This window comes from Neoarius graeffei, chromosome 9, assembly GCF_027579695.1.
Source record: "Neoarius graeffei isolate fNeoGra1 chromosome 9, fNeoGra1.pri, whole genome shotgun sequence".
Lineage (NCBI taxonomy): Eukaryota > Metazoa > Chordata > Actinopteri > Siluriformes > Ariidae > Neoarius > Neoarius graeffei.
The window spans coordinates 58,738,686-58,757,245 of NC_083577.1; the positions used below are offsets into that span (position 1 = coordinate 58,738,686).

At 42.1% G+C, this 18,560-nt stretch overlaps 1 protein-coding gene across 1 annotated transcript; it reads right to left on the bottom strand.

Annotated features, from left to right (window-relative positions):
• Positions 1–310: 310 nt before the first annotated feature.
• Positions 311–13,456, bottom strand: si:dkey-91i10.2 (uncharacterized protein LOC555224 homolog). Its single transcript, XM_060930567.1, has 6 exons — positions 11,910–13,456; positions 6,465–6,642; positions 4,359–4,557; positions 3,162–3,739; positions 2,783–2,928; positions 311–1,109 (listed from the first exon to the last, which is right to left on the bottom strand). Exons 1-6 carry the CDS (start codon positions 13,454–13,456, stop codon positions 311–313), a joined length of 3,447 nt encoding a protein of 1,148 aa, XP_060786550.1.
• Positions 13,457–18,560: the final 5,104 nt, after the last annotated feature.

Genomic DNA, 18,560 nt, shown 5'->3' on the forward strand with positions numbered 1-18,560 from the left:
AACGATACTGTAATTTTCTCTCTCAATATAATTTTTAAACAAATATTTTCACTCATGCTGTTACAAATAATAACTGAAAACATTTATGTCAATAGCAAATTGCACAATCTGTAGCCAATGATGTTCTTAACCATGTTCTCATTTTGGTCCACCAAAAACTGATTTCCCTTCTTTTTGTGAAGGTCAGTGTTTACCTATAGAAAGTGCACTTTTCTGGCCAAATCATCAACCATTTGTTTTCCATATCGTAATACTGTCAATTAAATATTATTTAAATGTTTCCACCAGATTTGAGTTGCGTAAATAAGTCTCAAGAGCGGTTCTGGGACGTGTTGATCATTATATTAGGGAGTGCGTTGCGTCTTTTTCTCCAGAGCCCCAGATCACATGCATACCTCTTAATCAGCCGAAACCACTGCTGTGTACGTGATTTGTCAGAGGCACGTAAAACAAAGGCTTCGCGTCGGATGTCCAGCACCTCAAACGTGTCATCACAGTCCGGGTCGGTTGAAACCACACAGTTAGCCAGATGGATGGGTTCACGCAGTACAGCAAACTTGCCACTACTTTTATCTTTAATCAGTACCAGCACACCGTCCTGCACTGTCTCGAAGGCCTCCGTTTGGTCTCCGCGTACTCCCCCGTCTGATGTGCGCACCATTAGAAGGCTTTGAACATTCTGGAACTTGAGGGACTTGCTGCCTTTTTTTACCCACTGGCCATCAGCAGGCTGTGAGATCTGCAGCGGACCCTCCATAATAAAGCGTGTGCTCTCACGAGCCCAGCCTACAAGCTTCATGGATGTCTCTCTCATCTCAATGTTGATCACTTCACGGTTCTTGCGGCTCTCGCGCCGGAATGAGCGCAGGGACCACGTGGCTGTGCCCTCCTGCTTGCTTTTCATGTTGATGTGCTCCAGGTGAGACTCCACACGACTTTTGGCCTCCTTCAGACGCTCGTAATCAGGATGGTATTCGTTCGTGGCCTTGATGATGCGGCTCAAGAGCAGCGGATACTTGGTCACACGTTGCAGTGGAGCCATGAGGAAGGAGCGCAGATTCATGCGCCGCAGGGCCGTATTGTCATTCTGGGATACGTCAAGGAAAATCCTAGTGGACAGCCATAATAAAAAAAAAAAAACTCAAAAAAACAATAATGTATAAATTCATATTGATTTCCAATATATCACAATGCCTGCACAAGCTTAGCATCCATGAGACAGTCTGGTCATGTGACCAGTATTCTAAAGTAAGATATGAATTTACATATTACAGGTATGCAGTGATTGTATCAGTATAATGGTTGTGACATTCAAAATTATGCAGATGCTCTAAAGGCTTTTGCATAAAAATAATGTATATTGTATGTACTTTGAAATATAAATGGTATGCTTTTAAAAGTCTTTGTATATGCATTACGAAGGAGGCTCTAGCATGATGTCAATGAAATATCTGAAACGCTACTTCATGGACTTTTAGCTCATGTTTTTTGGTAAACTGTTGTAGAAAATAACTAAAATAGGAATTAAAATAACAAAGTTAAATATTCACTTCAGTGGGAAACTAAAAGGATTTTTGCGATAGTAAAATCAGCACCTGCAAAGAATCTCATCTCATTATCTCTAGCTGCTTTATCGTTCTACAGGGTCGCAGGCAAGCTGGAGCCTATCCCAGCTGACTATGGGCGAAAGGCGGGGTACACCCTGGACAAGTCGCCAGGTCATCACAGGGCTGACACATAGACACAGACAACCATTCACACTCACATTCACACCTACGGTCAATTTAGAGTCACCAGTTAACCTAACCTGCATGTCTTTGGACTGTGGGGGAAACCGGAGCACCCGGAGGAAACCCACGCGGACATGGGGAGAACATGCAAACTCCACACAGAAAGGCCCTCGCCGGCCACAGGGCTCGAACCCGGACCTTCTTGCTGTGAGGCGACAGCGCTAACCACTACACCACTGTGCCGCCCCCCTGCAAAGAATCACCCCAGTAAATGTCCAGTAGGGAAACAAAACCAGTGTCTTGTCCGGTGGCTTTTTTTACTTGAAACAAATGGGATGTTTAAGTTGTATTTATTGTCTATTTATTATTTGTCTGGTGTTTGTTTGGATACTGCTGACTGTAGAACCAATTGCCCATGTTGGATTATAAAGATATGCCAAAACACAATCAAAAACAAAATAACAATTATAACAGTCTAACATTAAAGAGTAAAATGACTTTGGGAATGGGGTGGCATGGTGGTGTAGTGGTTAGCGCTGTCGCCTCACAGCAAGAAGGTCCGGGTTCGAGCCCTGTGGCCGGCGAGGGCCTTTCTGTGTGGAGTTTGCATGTTCTCCCCATGTCCGCGTGGGTTTCCTCCGGGTGCTCCGGTTTCCCCCACAGTCCAAAGACATGCAGGTTAGGTTAACTGGTGACTCTAAATTGACCGTAGGTGTGAATGTGAATGGTTGTCTGTGTCTATGTGTCAGCCCTGTGATGACCTGGCGACTTGTCCAGGGTGTACCCCGCCTTTCGCCCGTAGTCAGCTGGGATAGGCTCCAGCTTGCCTGCGACCCTGTAGAAGGATAAAGCGGCTAGAGATAATGAGATGAGATGAGATAATGAGATGAGATGAGACTTTGGGAATGCCCACAGATTAGCATGTTTGTTTAAAATTTTCTCACAGTAAATGTACGCTCTGTTCTTTAAAGACGCTGCCTAGGCCTGTGTGCAGTTGGAATAGATTAGAAAAAAATTATGAAAATGGTCTAAGCAGCTTTTTTTTTTAATACCTAAGCAACTCTTTTTCCTTCTCCAGTGTGTTAAGCATGTTGACAGATGTTGATTGCTGCAAGCAGTAGGTTTGAAAGGCTGGTAGCATGCTGACAAACTCCAAGAAGATTTCTCCAATGCATACAGTGAGCAGATCTTCATCTCCCTACATATTTAAAACAAAACACACTCAATTTATCATATGGTTCCAGGCCACCCTTGGCCTGCATTATGGTGGTGAGGCACTGATGTTTGTAGAGCAAGTTTGATACATAAAAAGTACTACAACAATAAAATGTTATTCTTTAAAGAAAACTTCCGATATGCAGTTTATTACGGGTGTTTGTGCTGGAACATCTGTTCAACGTTGTAATGGTGCAGTAGTTGCTGTGTCCTTACCTGATCGAGTGCCTGGTCAATGTTGTCCTGCAGATGCTCGGTGAACCTGTCGTTCACATCAATAAGCTCCTGCACATTGCTGAAGACCACGGTCAACTGTTCGGCTGTGAGCAGTCCTGCACTCTGCATGGGGAAGTAGAACTCTTCCTTGATGATGCGCAGATCCTCGCCGTAGCTCGACTCTGTGTTGAGGAACTCCAGAATGGCCTCCTTGCGCTCGGTCCGTAACTTTGAGCATCGCTCACACATGCCCTCTTCTCGAGTGGTGTCTCGGTGGCCACAGTCTGGGCATGGCCGCTGAGCCTCCCATGTTTTAAATGATTCTGAGGGTCTCTTCCATCCTGGTGCAAGTCCAGATCCGATACCGCTGTCCACTCGCTCCACTTCAGCCCCAGCACTGCGGTGAGTTTGGCGTGGCTCTTCCTCATCCTCACGCTCATCGCTCAGCCCCACCACACCACTGTCTGCACTCACACTGCTCACTGTGCTCCAGCGGTGCTGACATGCACGATTCACACCCAGGCGTCCATTGCGACCTTCTCCTCTAGGCTCAGAGTGACCCCTAACTGTGCGCATACCTGACGCAGAAAACACACAGGGGATGTTATGCTTTGCTTGACTATATGATTTGTGGAGTATGTACCGCAGTTTCAGTATATACAGGACAAAGGAAACTGCTTGGACTTTTAGGAGAAGGCACAAACAAAAGTAAAGCACCCCCAGACTGGATGTGGGTTACGGAATGGAAGGTGGTTTATCCAAAGTCTGTAGAGGCAGAACCACTATGGCGTTAAAATGAAAGGCAAAAGTTGCTAAAGGCAAGTCTTTGCCACAAAGGAGTGGTTACACTCCTAAAAAAATGACTAGAGTGATAGCCTTAGGTTGTAGGAAAGGCTCAGTGATGTTAAAACTAAATCTGTGATACAATTCAGCAGTTACATTAAAAGAAATAAATAAAATAAAAACTAGATTCATGCAGATGAGCAGCAGTTGTCACCTCATCATCATGCTGTCACCTCATTAAGGAAAACATGAGTTCTTCTATGCACGTGAAAAGAAAACATGCATTTATATCTCATGATTGGTTCTGATATGAAATACTGTATATGAGCAATTGCAGTCCACTTAAAGAGCTTGGTACTAATTTAATAAGGAGCTAAAGTGAGTAACTGGAAGAGGATCTGCTACGGGTCTCACCACTATCTCGGTCTCTGCGTTGACTGTGGAGACGTGCAGCTGCAGCAATTTTCATCTCCAGCTGCTTGCGTCTAGCAGCATCAGTGGGCATGGGGTCGCTGTAGTGAGGGCGCAGGCGACACTCCCGCTGCGCCCTCACTGATCCAGCTGGCTCATAGGTTGCGTCCGAGCTCGAGCGCCTGCATCCTGACCCAAAGAGCTTCTGGTTGTATAAAGAGCCATCAGTCAGCTAGCCACTCATCACACTGTGCAGTGAATTAGTTAGTATTGATTAGTTAAAGACAGCCACAGGTGAAGTGCTTGAAGTATAAATCAGAGAAAGTCCTTTTGAACCACAAGCTGGGTCCCATTACTGAGGCTAATAATGTGCTAATATAAACTCTGTAAATAGAAAACTTTAACACTCCTTTTAAAGTAGTGTCTACAAAGGTAAAATTTACCCTCCCATGTTCCCCCCCCCCAATTTTATTTTACAATCTAGCTACAAAAATAGAATTGCTTCATGTAAGTGTAAATAAAATAGCTTGAAAAGATGTTTTAACCCGCAAGGCTGCAAGGATCATTCTTAGAAATTAGAGAATACAGAAGAGGTTAGAGGCAGTTGGTGTGTATATTAGTATTGTTCATTATTTACATATTAACGTACACTATTTGGCCATTGCTATTAGTTGTGATAAAGACAGAACACGTTTTACCCAACACACTTTGTCTTCTCATCTCATCTCATTATCTCTAGCCGCTTTATCCTGTTCTACAGGGTCGCAGGCAAGCTGGAGCCTATCCCAGCTGACTACGGGTGAAAGGCGGGGTACACCCTGGACAAGTCGCCAGGTCATCACAGGGCTGACACATAGACACAGACAACCATTCACACTCACATTCACACCTACGGTCAATTTAGAGTCACCAGTTAACCTAACCTGCATGTCTTTGGACTGTGGGGGAAACCGGAGCACCCAGAGGAAACCCACGCGGACACGGGGAGAACATGCAAACTCCGCACAGAAAGGCCCTCGTCAGCCACGGGGCTCGAACCCGGACCTTCTTGCTGTGAGGCGACAGCGCTAACCACTACACCACCGTGCCACCTACACTTTGTCTTGCTGCTATGAATTACATTACTTTGTGTTTTTTACTTTGTCCTAAGGATATTCAAACATTTAGACTCAACTATAACTATGACACTTTACATGATACAATCCAAAATGTTGCAATTTCACAGTACTAAAAACATCTCAACACCTCAGAAAAAACCAGGAGCAACTGTCAGGAGGCTGAAAGGTCCCAAAATTGACAAAACATGTAGTCTGTGTGTAGACGTAGTATTAAATTATTGACAACTTCTTAGAAACAGGACATAGTAATTCACTAATGTTGACCTCCAGAAGACCTGGCTCAACACTTGACACAGTATACCACCAACACATCCAGTAGAGCAGTTACTGAATAAGCTAGGCTGACAGAGATACCTTTCAACTGCTATCAGTGCCTGAGTAACAAGACACCTTAGGCGCAGGTATCGCCAAGAATAAATAATGATGTCGCTGCTATTGTAATTAATAACAAAACAGCAATCCACATGAGCCTTGGTGCGGGTAACAGAGCTGAGCTATGCATGATGCAAGGTGAACACAGCGAATCTCAATTCCATCAGCCTAATACAAGATACATGAACGAATACAACCAAAGGACCCGATCAATATTACCCTCAACCTTCCAGCCAGCAGTCACCGGAGACCGAATGCATGTGGCGCAATGAAGAACCAGCTGGCATTTTAAACAGAAAGAGGAAACACAGACACGCATCCACACAGACGGAGTTATGCATCCACACACTCGCAGTCTTGCATGCAAATGGAAGGAAACCGGTTACCAGCTTGCAACCTTCCTCTAATCCTGTAAGAGAGTCATTCTGAGCTGCACGTTTGTGTGCACCGCTACATGTCTGCAGTTGTCTGTGCTGTGCAGCTGCATGTGTAGCTTCATCTAGTCCCTGTGCATGTGTGACACAGCACTCTGCAGTCTGTGGCTACAGCCGGAGAAAGAAAGGGTCTTGATGAAGAGAAATAAAGAGGTGTGTGTGTGTGGGAAGGGGAATTGCCTTACGCATTCTCTTGGCTCTTCTCGTCCAGTAGCTTCACTGCAAGCCTCCTGTCTGCAGGCCGGCGTTGTCATGGCAACGCAGGTAGATTGACACCCAGGCTGGGGAGTGGTGATGTCAGTACCATCGTGCTGGTCATGTGACAGCCTGACGGGGGCTTTGGCGCTGATCTCTGCACTGCAGCTGAGGGAGGAGGACAAGGAGTAAAAAGAAGGGAGGGGGTGATGGAAGATGAAAGAGGGAGGGAGGGAGGGAGGGAGGGAGGGAGGGAGGGAGAGGGACCTATTAAGTGAATTTATGATTCCAGTCTCCTCCTCTCTTTCTCCTCTACAAGGCATGTGGCTGAGCATCCCCCATTTTCTCCAGGGATAGTGGGCACTGTGCTTCCGAGGGGCTGAAGAGCAATTAGATGCTTCGGTTCACATTAGCACCTGAACTCACAAGATATGCAGCTCTTTGATTCCTCAAACTCCTTGTGTGTGTGTGTGTGTGTGTGTGTGTGTGTGTGTGTGTGTGTGTGTGTGTGTGTGTGTGTGTGTGTGTGTGTGTGTGTGTTTAACTGTGCTCTGTGTATGTGTAGATAGTATATGTGATATAAATGCCATTTCATCAATAGCTCTTTTTTTTAGTTTGATATTTACTGCACCCTCTCTTACCATTGACATTTGTGTTATCTCATCACATTGATTTCTGTAGTAAGAGATATGACCCTTGATAAATAGATTTCCCTTTCTTCTCATCTGGCACATCATGATCTGCATTGCTAATGCAGAACACGTCACAAAGATCTGTGCACATAGATATGATCCTGCAATACTGCTGAGAGCACAACCATAAGCAGGACTGAATCATAATTCACAGTGCACACACACATTCTACATGCACTATATGCATGAATATGAAAACATGAACAAAGGAAAAAATGGCATGTATAAAAGGATATGCGCCGACTACATAAGGAAATTTTAGCCGACATGTATTTGTGTCGTTGTTCTGGTGGGAGTGCGTTAAATATATATCTGATGTAAAACACAAAGCCAGCCCCAGCACTGAAAAGAGCCTCATTTACTCTTTGTCTTGACAAAGAATCACTTGAATCACTTTCTTTCATAATTAAGGAAGGAAAGATGACAGGCTATACTGCTTAAATACAATTCTCTCTCTCTTTTTTTTAAAGCCCAGGCTTAAATGCATAATGCTTCAGCAGCAAATGAAATAAGAAATTATTGACTTTTTTTTTTTAGATGCAATTTCTAGGTGCAAAACACCGTATGGACTTGATGTATAATTCTCTCTCTCTCTCTCTCTCTCTCTCTCTCTCTCTCATTTAGCAGGAGGTAAATTCTCCACAAGGGAAGCTGTAACTCAAGTAGCCTTCATTTACAGGATTATCACAAGGGCGGGCGGGGGGACACTGGTACAAACCTATATCAGCAGGATCTGGTAAATAGATGCATGCCTGAAAAACCCATGCTCATTGCATTGGAAATGCAGCTAGTTTTGTTCAGTAACAAAAAAACAAAAACAAAAACCAACCCTTAATTACCCAATGAATTTGATTGCTAGCCACCCATACGAAAAAGAACAGTAAAGAACTTATAAGAGTTTACCACTGTCTTAGTAGTAAATCCTTATAAGGATAAATCCTTATAAGGATTTATAAATAAATATATATGCCATGTATGATTTACTCCTGAAAGTGGCCCATTTTGCATTTTCCTCATACAAATTTTTTATGAAAATCTAGTATGTATGAACATTGTGCATGGTTTTTACAGATAATGTGTATGATGAATTACACCGTCTTTGTATGCTTCATGTAATGTTTGTAGTTTTAAATTATATTTTACAGTTTAAAATGTACATGCCTTTTATATGTAAATCCACATATGTTTGTGTTGGATTTACATATAAAAGGCATGTACATTTTAAACTGTAAAATATAATTTAAAACTACAAACATTACATGAAGCATACAAAGACGGTGTAATTCATCATACACTTTATCTGTAAAAACCATGCACAATGTTCACTTCATGCATACTAGATTTTCATAAAAAATTTGTATGAGGAAAATGCAAAATGGGCCACTTTCAGGAGTAAATCATACATGGCATATATATTTATTTATAAATCCTTATAAGGATTTATCCTTATATTTATAAGGATTTACTACTAAGACAGTGGTAAATTCTTATAATTTCTTTACTGTTCTTTTTCGTATGGGCAGTAACTTCTACTTGTAACTTCTACTTGTAAAGAAGCACTCACAGTGTGCTGTGTAGTCAGCTCATGTAAATTCATGGTACAGGTACAGTAGGGGGAGTTCCTCATATCGACACACTAAATTTCTGCACATTTTCTGGCTATAGCTGTATCCAACTGCCACCAGGAAACAGCAGGACAGCCTGACTGGAATACAGTATTTTTGTTCATAAAACTGTAACTTGACCAAAGAGAGTCACCAAAGGTCCATAACTGGGGTCCGTATCGTAGGATTCTGGACCGCTCGCGAGCCAATCAGAGCGCACGATTTGATGGAAACTGGACTGCGAAAAACACTTTCCTTCCTTAATTATGAAAGAAAGTGATTCAAGTGATTCTTTGTCGAGACAAAGAGTAAATGAGGCTCTTTTCAGTGCTGGGGCTGGCTTTGTGGTTTACATCAGATATATATTTAACACACTCCCACCAGAACAACGACACAAATACATGATAGTTACCGATTATTTTTACCCATATGTTCATGTTTATTGAGCACATACTGCATCCTGCTCCCCATTCAACTTAGAAGCAGGATTGAGGAGAAGCTCAGTCACACAAAACTCACTCAACTCTTCATCAGGAGCTGAAAACGTTATTGATAAATTAGCAGTTTTGCATCAATCAGCAATTTTTACTCTTGCATGAGAGTCATGATTTCATGCTGTACTAATGATAGTTATTCCACAAAATAGAGTCGTATATGACCTGATAGCTGACAAGTTGTGTAGCGCCGAGTCGGTTGTAAGCCATGTACGATGAGATTGAGTGGAATAATTGTTTTATTCTATCAACATTCACTGGATTTTGAGAAACAGATAATTTTTATTTTTTGCAAATTCGATAAAATAAACACATTTTTTTTCGCAGTCCCGTTTCCATCAAATCGTGCGCTCTGATTGGCTCGTGAGCGGTCCAGAATCCTATGATACGGACCCCAGTTACGGACCTTTGGTGACTCGCTTGTTCACAACAACAACAAACATAGTAGCAATTTTTTGTCAACATTTATTTTCGCATTTTTCAGTATAATAGCATTAATTTTACAGCATGGATAGTGATAACGACAGCGTTCACAGCGAAAGCGAGTTTTACTACCCTGATGAAGACAAAATAAAAGAAAACATTTCAGGAAAAAGCCAAAAACCTGTAACTGTTGCTAATGCCGAGCAAAAACATGGCTGAATCCTGAATGACTCAATTTTGTATGAATAGTGGACTACATAGGTGGCAAAATGTAGTTTTTTTTCCTGCCATGGAAGTGCACTTGTATGGCATCATACATTTGCATTACAGCCGTGAATAAGGATTCAAAATGGCGGCTTGGCTTTGTTTTCCCTTTCAGGTGCTCTCATTTTCTGTCAGAATTTGGTAAAGAAAAAACCAAATATATTATTTGCCAGCTTAAGGTCGGTCCGTATCGTGAAATACCGTGACCTCGGCCTTGAAAATACTGACCTCGGCCCAGAGGCCTCGGTTAGTATTTTCAAGACCCTGATCACGGTATTTCACGATACGGACCTCCCAGCTGGTAAATTTTATATAACAGAATAATTTCTGCTTAGAACATAAACAAACCAGCGAAATGACAGCAATTTGTGAAAAGTGCTATAATAATGATTATTGAAAAATAAAAAAAGATACGTTCTTACCATCAAATACTTTTATTTTATATTTTGTTGCTTTTTTTGTATTTTGGGGGGTTTTCTTCTTCTTCTTTAGGTTTTGTTTGGCGGTTGGCAAAACAACTTAAAGGTGCATTACCACCACCGACTGGGCTGGAGTGTGGAACAGGAGACATTCTTTTAGCTATTTCTGTTTCTTTTAAATACTTTATTACAATTTTTGGGGTTTTGTTTGCGAGTAGTTTTTATTTCGTCCTCGGTTGGTTCAGCAACACGCTCTACCATTTTGTTTTTCTCTACTCACGGTATATGAGCTGATAGCCTAGTAGTAGCCAATCAGAGAACGCAATTGCTCATATCCAGTGAATGTGGATAGAATAATTAGAATTTCACCTAGTCTATATCAGGGTTTAAGGACTATAATTTCAGTTTGTACTCATATAAAAGGCTGTGCCACCTCTGTAGAGTAGTATTTACTTGACTTCCATATATAGAGATTAAACATCTTTGTAAAACAATATAATCAGAAGGAATATATAATTATTTCAGACAGATCTTTGATTGAAGTAAATTAGATCAATCATTTGGCAAGGAAGTGTATGGAATATTGCTTGTTTAATTCATTTTAATAAAGCTGAAACACTATGATTAACAACACAAATTCATCACACACAGTAACAGTCAAAACCTTGGACACACCTTCTAATGCAGTGTTTTTTCTTTGTTCTTTTTAATTAAAAGACACTTCATATCTTAAAATAATGATGGCTGTCATTTCTCTTTAATTAGTTTTGCGGTTCTTGCCATACTGTTTGATCTCAAACACATTAAGAAGGCAAGAAATTGCACTAATTAACTTTTGACGAGGCACAGCTGTTAATTGAAAAGCATTCCAGGTGACTACCTCATGAAGCTGGTTAAGATAATGCCAATTGTGCGCAAAGTGTACTTTGAAGAATCTAAAATATGAAACATTTTTTAAAATCACATAATTCCATATATGTTATTTCATGGCGGCATGGTGGTGTAGTGGTTAGCGCTGTCGCCTCACAGCAAGAAGGTCCGAGTTCGAGCCTCGTGGCTGGCGAGGGCCTTTCTGTGCGGAGTTTGCATGTTCTCCCCGTGTCCGCGTGGGTTTCCTCCAGGTGCTCCGGTTTCCCCCACAGTCCAAAGACATGCAGGTTAGGTTAACTGGTGACTCTAAATTGAGCGTAGGTGTGAATGTGAGTGTGAATGGTTGTCTGTGCCTATGTGTCGGCCCTGTGATGACCTGGCGACTTGTCCAGGGTGTACCCCGCCTTTCGCCCGTAGTCAGCTGGGATAGGCTCCAGCTTGCCTGCAACCCTGTAGAACAGGATAAAGCGGCTAGAGATAATGAGATGAGATGTTATTTCATAGTTTTGATATCTTCATGTTCTAACAATGTAGAAAATGAGTAGGCTTGTCCAAACTTTTGACTGGGACTGTAAAATCCCTCCCCTTCCTCCCAAATGTACAAACCCATGACCCCTATCAAAGTATATTTGATATTTGTAGGAAATACTGAATTAATTTCACTCTTACCTCTTCTTTATGAGGTCTAGGGCTGATCCGAGGAGGTCTGCCTTCATTTTGTAGATCTTGGCTCCATAAACAGAGAGATCCTTCCCATCCAGGAGTATGGCTGGACAGCAGGTTGATGCCCCCTCAGCAATCTCCCTATTGGGAGGGAAAGGGACCACAGCTGGATCCACACTTCCAGAGTCTCCTGCTTTCTCAGTGTGCTTTTCTCCTGCAGTGTTACTCTGAGGTTGCAGAGGAGAGCGAGGTGCAGGTCCTGTGCAAATTGGGGTATCTGAAGCTTCTTCAGTGGACCTGCTGTTACTCAACTCTTCTCCACTGGAACCACATGGATGAGCTACATCAGTAGTGGTGCAGTTTTGCCAGATTTCTGTGACAGTTTTACTCTCAGTGTGTAATCTGTCTTTAACTTTCTCTTCACAGTTTCCCTCTCTGCATTGGTCGTCTTGTCTGGCTACTCCACTGGGTGGAGCTGTTGAAGAACCCAGGCCTTCAGCACCCTCTTTTTGCCTCATCCTCTTGAACTCTTCAAATGTTGGGATGTGCAAACGACTCATGGGAGGTCTTTTCCTCTCAGGAGCAGGTTGGGCAATACTGCTGACATTCTCAGAGGTGTGTGACTTGCTGAAGTTGGTTTCTTGGCTGGAGCTGAGTACCAGGTTAGGAGTGCTCCTCTGCCTGTGAAGCTGTAGCCGCCGCAGCACCTCCTGCTTGATTTCCTCTGGGCTAGTAATATGTCGAGCATACAGCTCTTTCTTGCTATTCACTTGTCCTGGAGAAGAGAGATGACCAAAATGTGACGCCATTTCATGATCGCTAAAAGAATGAATGGTGTTACTTAGCAAAGGCTGAGGGCGAAGGGGCTTGTTAGGCTCGGCCACACGAGTGCTCTGAAGGCGAAGTTTGTCTCTCAGGCCTTTCCGGGCATTTCCATTCATAGCCCAGTCCTCCACAGCAGGAAAAAGCCACTGAGGAAACAGAGGCAAGTCCTTCCTCATTAGTCCCTGACGAGGACAGAAAGCCATGTTCTCAGGGGAGTGCATCATAGTGTAGACCTGTGATCCCTGAGAAGTCCCATCATACCACTGACTGCTGGAGGTACAGTGAAGAACAAACTCACTCTCCATGCTTCTGTAAGTGTACATGCCAGGGTCTGCATTCCAGTGCAGATTTTCCAGGCTGCGGTATAGTCGATTATTGCCCGAGTTGACACAGCTCTGTGAGAGTTGTCTCGCCTGGTAGCTGGGCTGAGACTCTGGTTGTTTGATTGGATGTACATTGCTGGTGGAACAGTACCTAAGCCCCATGTTGCTGAGGAGGTTGTTGTTGGGTCCTGCTGGATAGTGGTTCACTGGTGCATCTAGGGTGATGTATGAGGGGTTTCTGTGTCGATGGAAACCAGACACTGGGGGTCCAAGGAGAGAGAGAGGATCTGGCAACTCACTGAAGCAAGGCTCCAGGTCCATGCTGCAGCCAGCAGGGGAGGCTGCTGGGGAATATTCACATGGCAAAGGTTCTACGTCTGGCATGACCACAGCAAAAGCTGCCATCCATTACAGGGAGGTGCTGGGATCACAGCCCTTCATAGATCAAAACACAAAAGCAGAATACCAGCATACTGACAACACATTGAGGACATTGTGCTCGCATACTGACATACATGACTGACCTAAAGATCTATTAGCCACTTCTATTACACCTCAATCAGTGACTTAATGACTTACCCAAAGAAAATCTTAAAAGCCAATAATTTTTTTATGTAGACAGTATTAGCTTTCTTTGTGATATATTCTTTACATTTTAATTATGACAACTTATGCTAAAGCCTGATGCCATATATGAATCAAAGATGTACAATGTTAAAGAACAGCTGGGATGGATGCAGTCATCCTTTTACCTGGTTCACTGCAGTATAATCACATTTTTTACTTGCTTGCTCTGCTTTGCAAGATAAAAAAAGAGGTGTGTTTAACACTTTCTCACAATATACTGGCATTCCATTTCACCAGTGGAATGGAAATCAACTTTTCAATCAATATAAACAAGTTTTATATTTCATTGCCGCAAATCTGGTATAAGATTATTCAGGACACTGTTGCGTTTCTGTGTGTAGATTATCATGACTCTGTGTTTAACTGCTGGTGAGCAGAGCAAATGGGAAAGCGGAGGGGTGTGAGCCCCTGGCTGGGCAATCAGTTCATACCTCTCCACAATAATATTGGCACAGAGATAAAATGGAAAGCAAAACTAAAACCTTTTTGATAGTAAAACACCATATACAACTGCCACAATAAAATTATAACTTTTACACTTAGGAGGCTTGGTAAAAACAAATACATATTAAAAAAAAAAATTATTGAAGCAAAGTCTTAAAGCAGTGAGTTTCTAATCTTATATGAGCCATTAACCACTGTGTGACATGACAAATAAATTCGGTGATGAAAACATGCACCTGAAAAACAGGCAGAAATTACTTTTTTTCCTTTTTGGCCGGGGGGGGGGGGGGGGGGGGGGGGGGCGGGGGCGGGAGTAATTTTTTTTTTTTTTTTGGTCAGAGGCAAAAACAGAGTAATTTCCCATTTCTTAATTAAGTAATTTCAAGTCTTACTGTCCCATTACTTAAACACTGTACACCAGTGACTACTCACTTAAATAAAAGAACAAACATGGACCAAAATAGATCATGGTTTAAAAATGTTTAATTTTACTGAACAATCTACTGTACAATATAACTCCTGTTTCTACCCATCAGCTATGTTTTACCGTTGTCTTATTGGGACATGATTTTTGTTGGTAAGGCTACGTTCACACTGCAGGCTGAAGTGACTCAAATCCGATCTTTTCGCCCATATGTGACCTGTATCCGATCGTTTATTGACAATATGAACGACACAGATCCGATTTTTTCAAATCCGACCCAGGCCGTTTGTGTTCCTAATTCCGATTCCTATCCGCTCTTTTCATATGCGACTTCAGTCTGAACCGCCAGGTCGCATTCATCCGACTTACACGTCATCAACAAGCCACAAACGTCACTATTCTGCGCTGAAGTAGGCGGCGGGTCTCTCAAAAAAAGTTACAACAACATGGCGCATAATCACGGGCGCAGATAGAGGGGGGGGGGACTCGTCCCACCCAGATTTAAATTCACCTCGTTCGGTCCCCCCCACTTATAGGGAGGAAAAAACGTCTATGCTGTCTTTCTTTGCATAAGGCAAACCTCACGGAAAAATCAAAAGACTAATTACCATTCGGTTTATTGAGGTGCACAGCAGTGTATACATAGTTGCAACAACTCACATAAAACAAAACAAAGACTGATATTCGGTTGGTTGAGCTGCGCAGACTGCACAGGTTGCGAGCTCGAGCTTGGTTGCTATGGTTACTAACAACAAGTTTGACAAGCATATCGGGGTTGGGGTTGGTTTGCTGGCAGCTTTGTCCCCCCCCAGTTTTTTGTCCCCCCCAGTTCAAAAAACGTATCTGCGCCCCTGCGCATGACATCAATGCGAGGGACGCTTCGGGCTGTGAAGGTTCTGAATCTTCTCAATGGAAGGACGCAGAGGTTAGGGAGCTGATTTCCATTTGGGGGGATGCAGCTATTCAAGCTAGATTGGATGGGTCATACCGCAACCGGGCGGTTTTACTTCCGTAAACACTGGCCATGCTCACTGCGTGTGACGTCGTCGTATCCTGCAGTGCGCATGCGGAACACTTTTAGGTCGCTTTTCGTTCATACTGAGGATCACATACAAGTCGCATATATTTGTTAATGTGAACGACCTCACAAAAAAATCGGATTTCACAAAAAATCGGAATTGAGCATTAAGCCTTGCAGTATGAACGTAGCAAGTGCTTTTTAAAAGCTTTTTGGGGCTTGTGATGTCACAAATACTTGGCCATGTTATGTCAGCCGTTCTGGCAGGCTGGAAACAAGGTGATACATCAGTTCAGTTACTGAGTGCTCCATAACAAATTGATAGTGTATATTTTGTACACGGATAGACAATTTATTACTTTAAAAGATTACATGCTGCTTTTGTTGATAATGACATTATTTTCTTTATACAAAAGCTTTTTTTGCACAATAGCCAGAGTGTAGATGTCAGCGCCTACACCATTAGGGGGCCTGAACAAACAGGCTACAAGGAATATTATTTTGTCTGTTCTGATTGAAAAATGCGGGAATTAAACGTTGACACTCATGAAGAGAGACACTTTTCATTCGCCTTTAGCAGTCATTTCTCTAATGGATGCAAATGCTTGGATTGGCTATAACAGCACTGTTACTAATTATTTCTGTAATTGGTACAAATTGTCTAGGTCCAGGCCAAGCTAGTATTCACTGAATATTTCAGACATTTCAAAGCATGAAACACAACAGTACGATGGAGCATACAGCAACCAGATGAAATTTACTGTAGCAGTAATCGACTCTGTAAGGCTTGTCAGAGAAGAACAATAATGTACAGCAGAAGAAAGCAATAACGACATGAAGGCATGTCTAACTGATGAAGGCAGGAAAGCCTGACATGTTCAGATGTTCAATTAAATTTTAGACTGAGTTTAATTAAACTGGAAGCACTTAAGGCCTTTTGGTTAAGCAATGCTCTTTTAGTTTATACAGAATGATAAGAAGTCGAGACTCAAATTAATAATTTTAATAGCGTTTATAGATTATATCTTTTAATAGGAAAACAAAATTCACATTAGTGAAAGTGTAGGTTAGTACAGCCTCAGTGCAATACATCATCTTTAACAGTGCCAATGTTGTCTCTGGCTGTGTTCAAAATCTGCTGATGTGTGAAAGAGCATGCTTGATTAGCATAAAGATATTGGTTCATGGACATGGAGAGCACAGCTCACTTCACACAAAACACACCCTGCTGTCTCTGCTTATGGCAGGCAGATGCTCATTTTCCATTTTTAACTAAATTGCTGTAGACACACAGTAGTACCTAGAAGAAGCCTCTCACTGTGGTATAATGGGCTTTTAGAAAAAAAGAAAAAAATGTCAGTGCCAAAGACATCATATTTATAGCAACCGCAAAAAAGGAGATATCAAATATAGCTTAACTGGGAGGAAAATTCTTTATCAATAGTGTACAACCAATTTTTAATTTGGGTTTGTTAAAATTCTGCATTTGTTGAATTATTCACCTTTAATGACAGCTTGACACATTTGAGGCATTAATATGGCATGCCTATTCTTTATAAATTCTGAATGATTTTGACTGGAATCTATTGTTCCCATTCAGGCTCACATCCCCTATATTGCCTCCGTTACAATCATCTCCCTTTACTGTTCACACTCTTCAGTTTGCTGAGAAAACATTATGTCTTTACAAGGTATTCTAGCTCAGCTAGTCCTTTAGAAATGTTCTTATTTGTTCCAAGTGCTGAGTTGGTTAGAATGACATCATCCTCACTTTGGTGAGTCAGCGTAGGGTTTTTTTTTTAAAGAAACTTGTATTTTTCCAAGCCTAGAGTACTGAATCTCTGAACTAGCAAACATATCAATGATTATTTTGTAATAGTTAGTTTTGCCAGAGTCCCTGCTTGCAATCAGCACACAATGTACACTGGTACACTTAGGTGACAACGGGCATACCTAACAATTTGTGTTTTTCTCTGTCTCTTTGTTGAGTTACATACGTCAATCCTGAGATACCAGTGATGCTGGCCTCTCCTGCTCTTCAGACCTGCCTAGTCCATCCTGATGCTCTACTTCTGGCTGAGGTTCTCATCGCTTTGCTCCTGTGGAGGATGGCCCCTTATGGATAGTTGAAAGATACACTTAGAATATGGCTCTGGACAATTACAGTTGTCTTATGATGACTTAAGATGACTTCAACAAAAGAGACTTCATGTTAAAACTATGATGAATTTCCTGGTTACATGCACTTTTTGACCATATAGGACACACTTATAGAAGTGAGTTATTTATAATCACACTTCTTATCTCCCCGCCACCCCCCTCCAAAAAAAAAAAAAAACCTGGGATAAAAAGAGAGATCAAGAGAGTAGACACAAATACAAGGAGCTGCAAGGGAAAGCTAAGAGAGCAATGGAAAAGGTGAAAGAAAAAGCATATGATGAACTACACTCATCTTTATTAGGAACTACACTCACTTTATTAAGAACACCCATACACCTGCTGTTTTATGCTGTTATCTAATTAGCCGATCCCTTGACAGCAGCACAATGCATAAAATCATGTAGATACAAATCAAGAGATTCAGTTAATGTTCACTTCAAACATCAGAATGGGAAAAATTGTGATCTCCGTGGCATGGGTGTTGGTGCCAGATGGACTGGTTTGAGTATTTCAGAAACTGCTGATCTCCTGGGGTTTTCAGACACAACAGTCTCTAGAGTTTATACAGAATGGTGTGAAGAAAAAAATCCATTGAGTGAGCGACAGTTCTGTGGGTGGAAACACTGCTGATCAGAGAGGACAGAGGAGAATGGACAGATTGGTTCGAGCTGCCAGGAAGGATATAGCAACTCATAGCAACTTTTTACAACCATGGTGAGCAGAAAAGCATCTCAGCATGCAACAGCAGAAGACTACATTGGGTTCCACTCCTGCCAGCCAAGAACAGGAATCTTAGAATCAAGAACAAGTTCCTATTAAAGTGGCTAGTGAGTGTA

Bases quoted from the DNA above. Each gene is read 5' to 3' on its own strand.
- si:dkey-91i10.2 (XM_060930567.1), bottom strand. From the start codon at position 13,456: ATGGCAGCTTTTGCTGTGGTCATGCCAGACGTAGAACCTTTGCCATGT. The intron at 6,643-11,909 runs GTAAGAGTGAAA...CTCCTCCCTCAG, and splicing joins CTAGACCTCATAAAGAAGAG to CTGCAGTGCAGAGATCAGCG. The intron at 2,929-3,161 runs GTAAGGACACAG...TTAAATATGTAG, and splicing joins TTGACCAGGCACTCGATCAG to GGAGATGAAGATCTGCTCAC.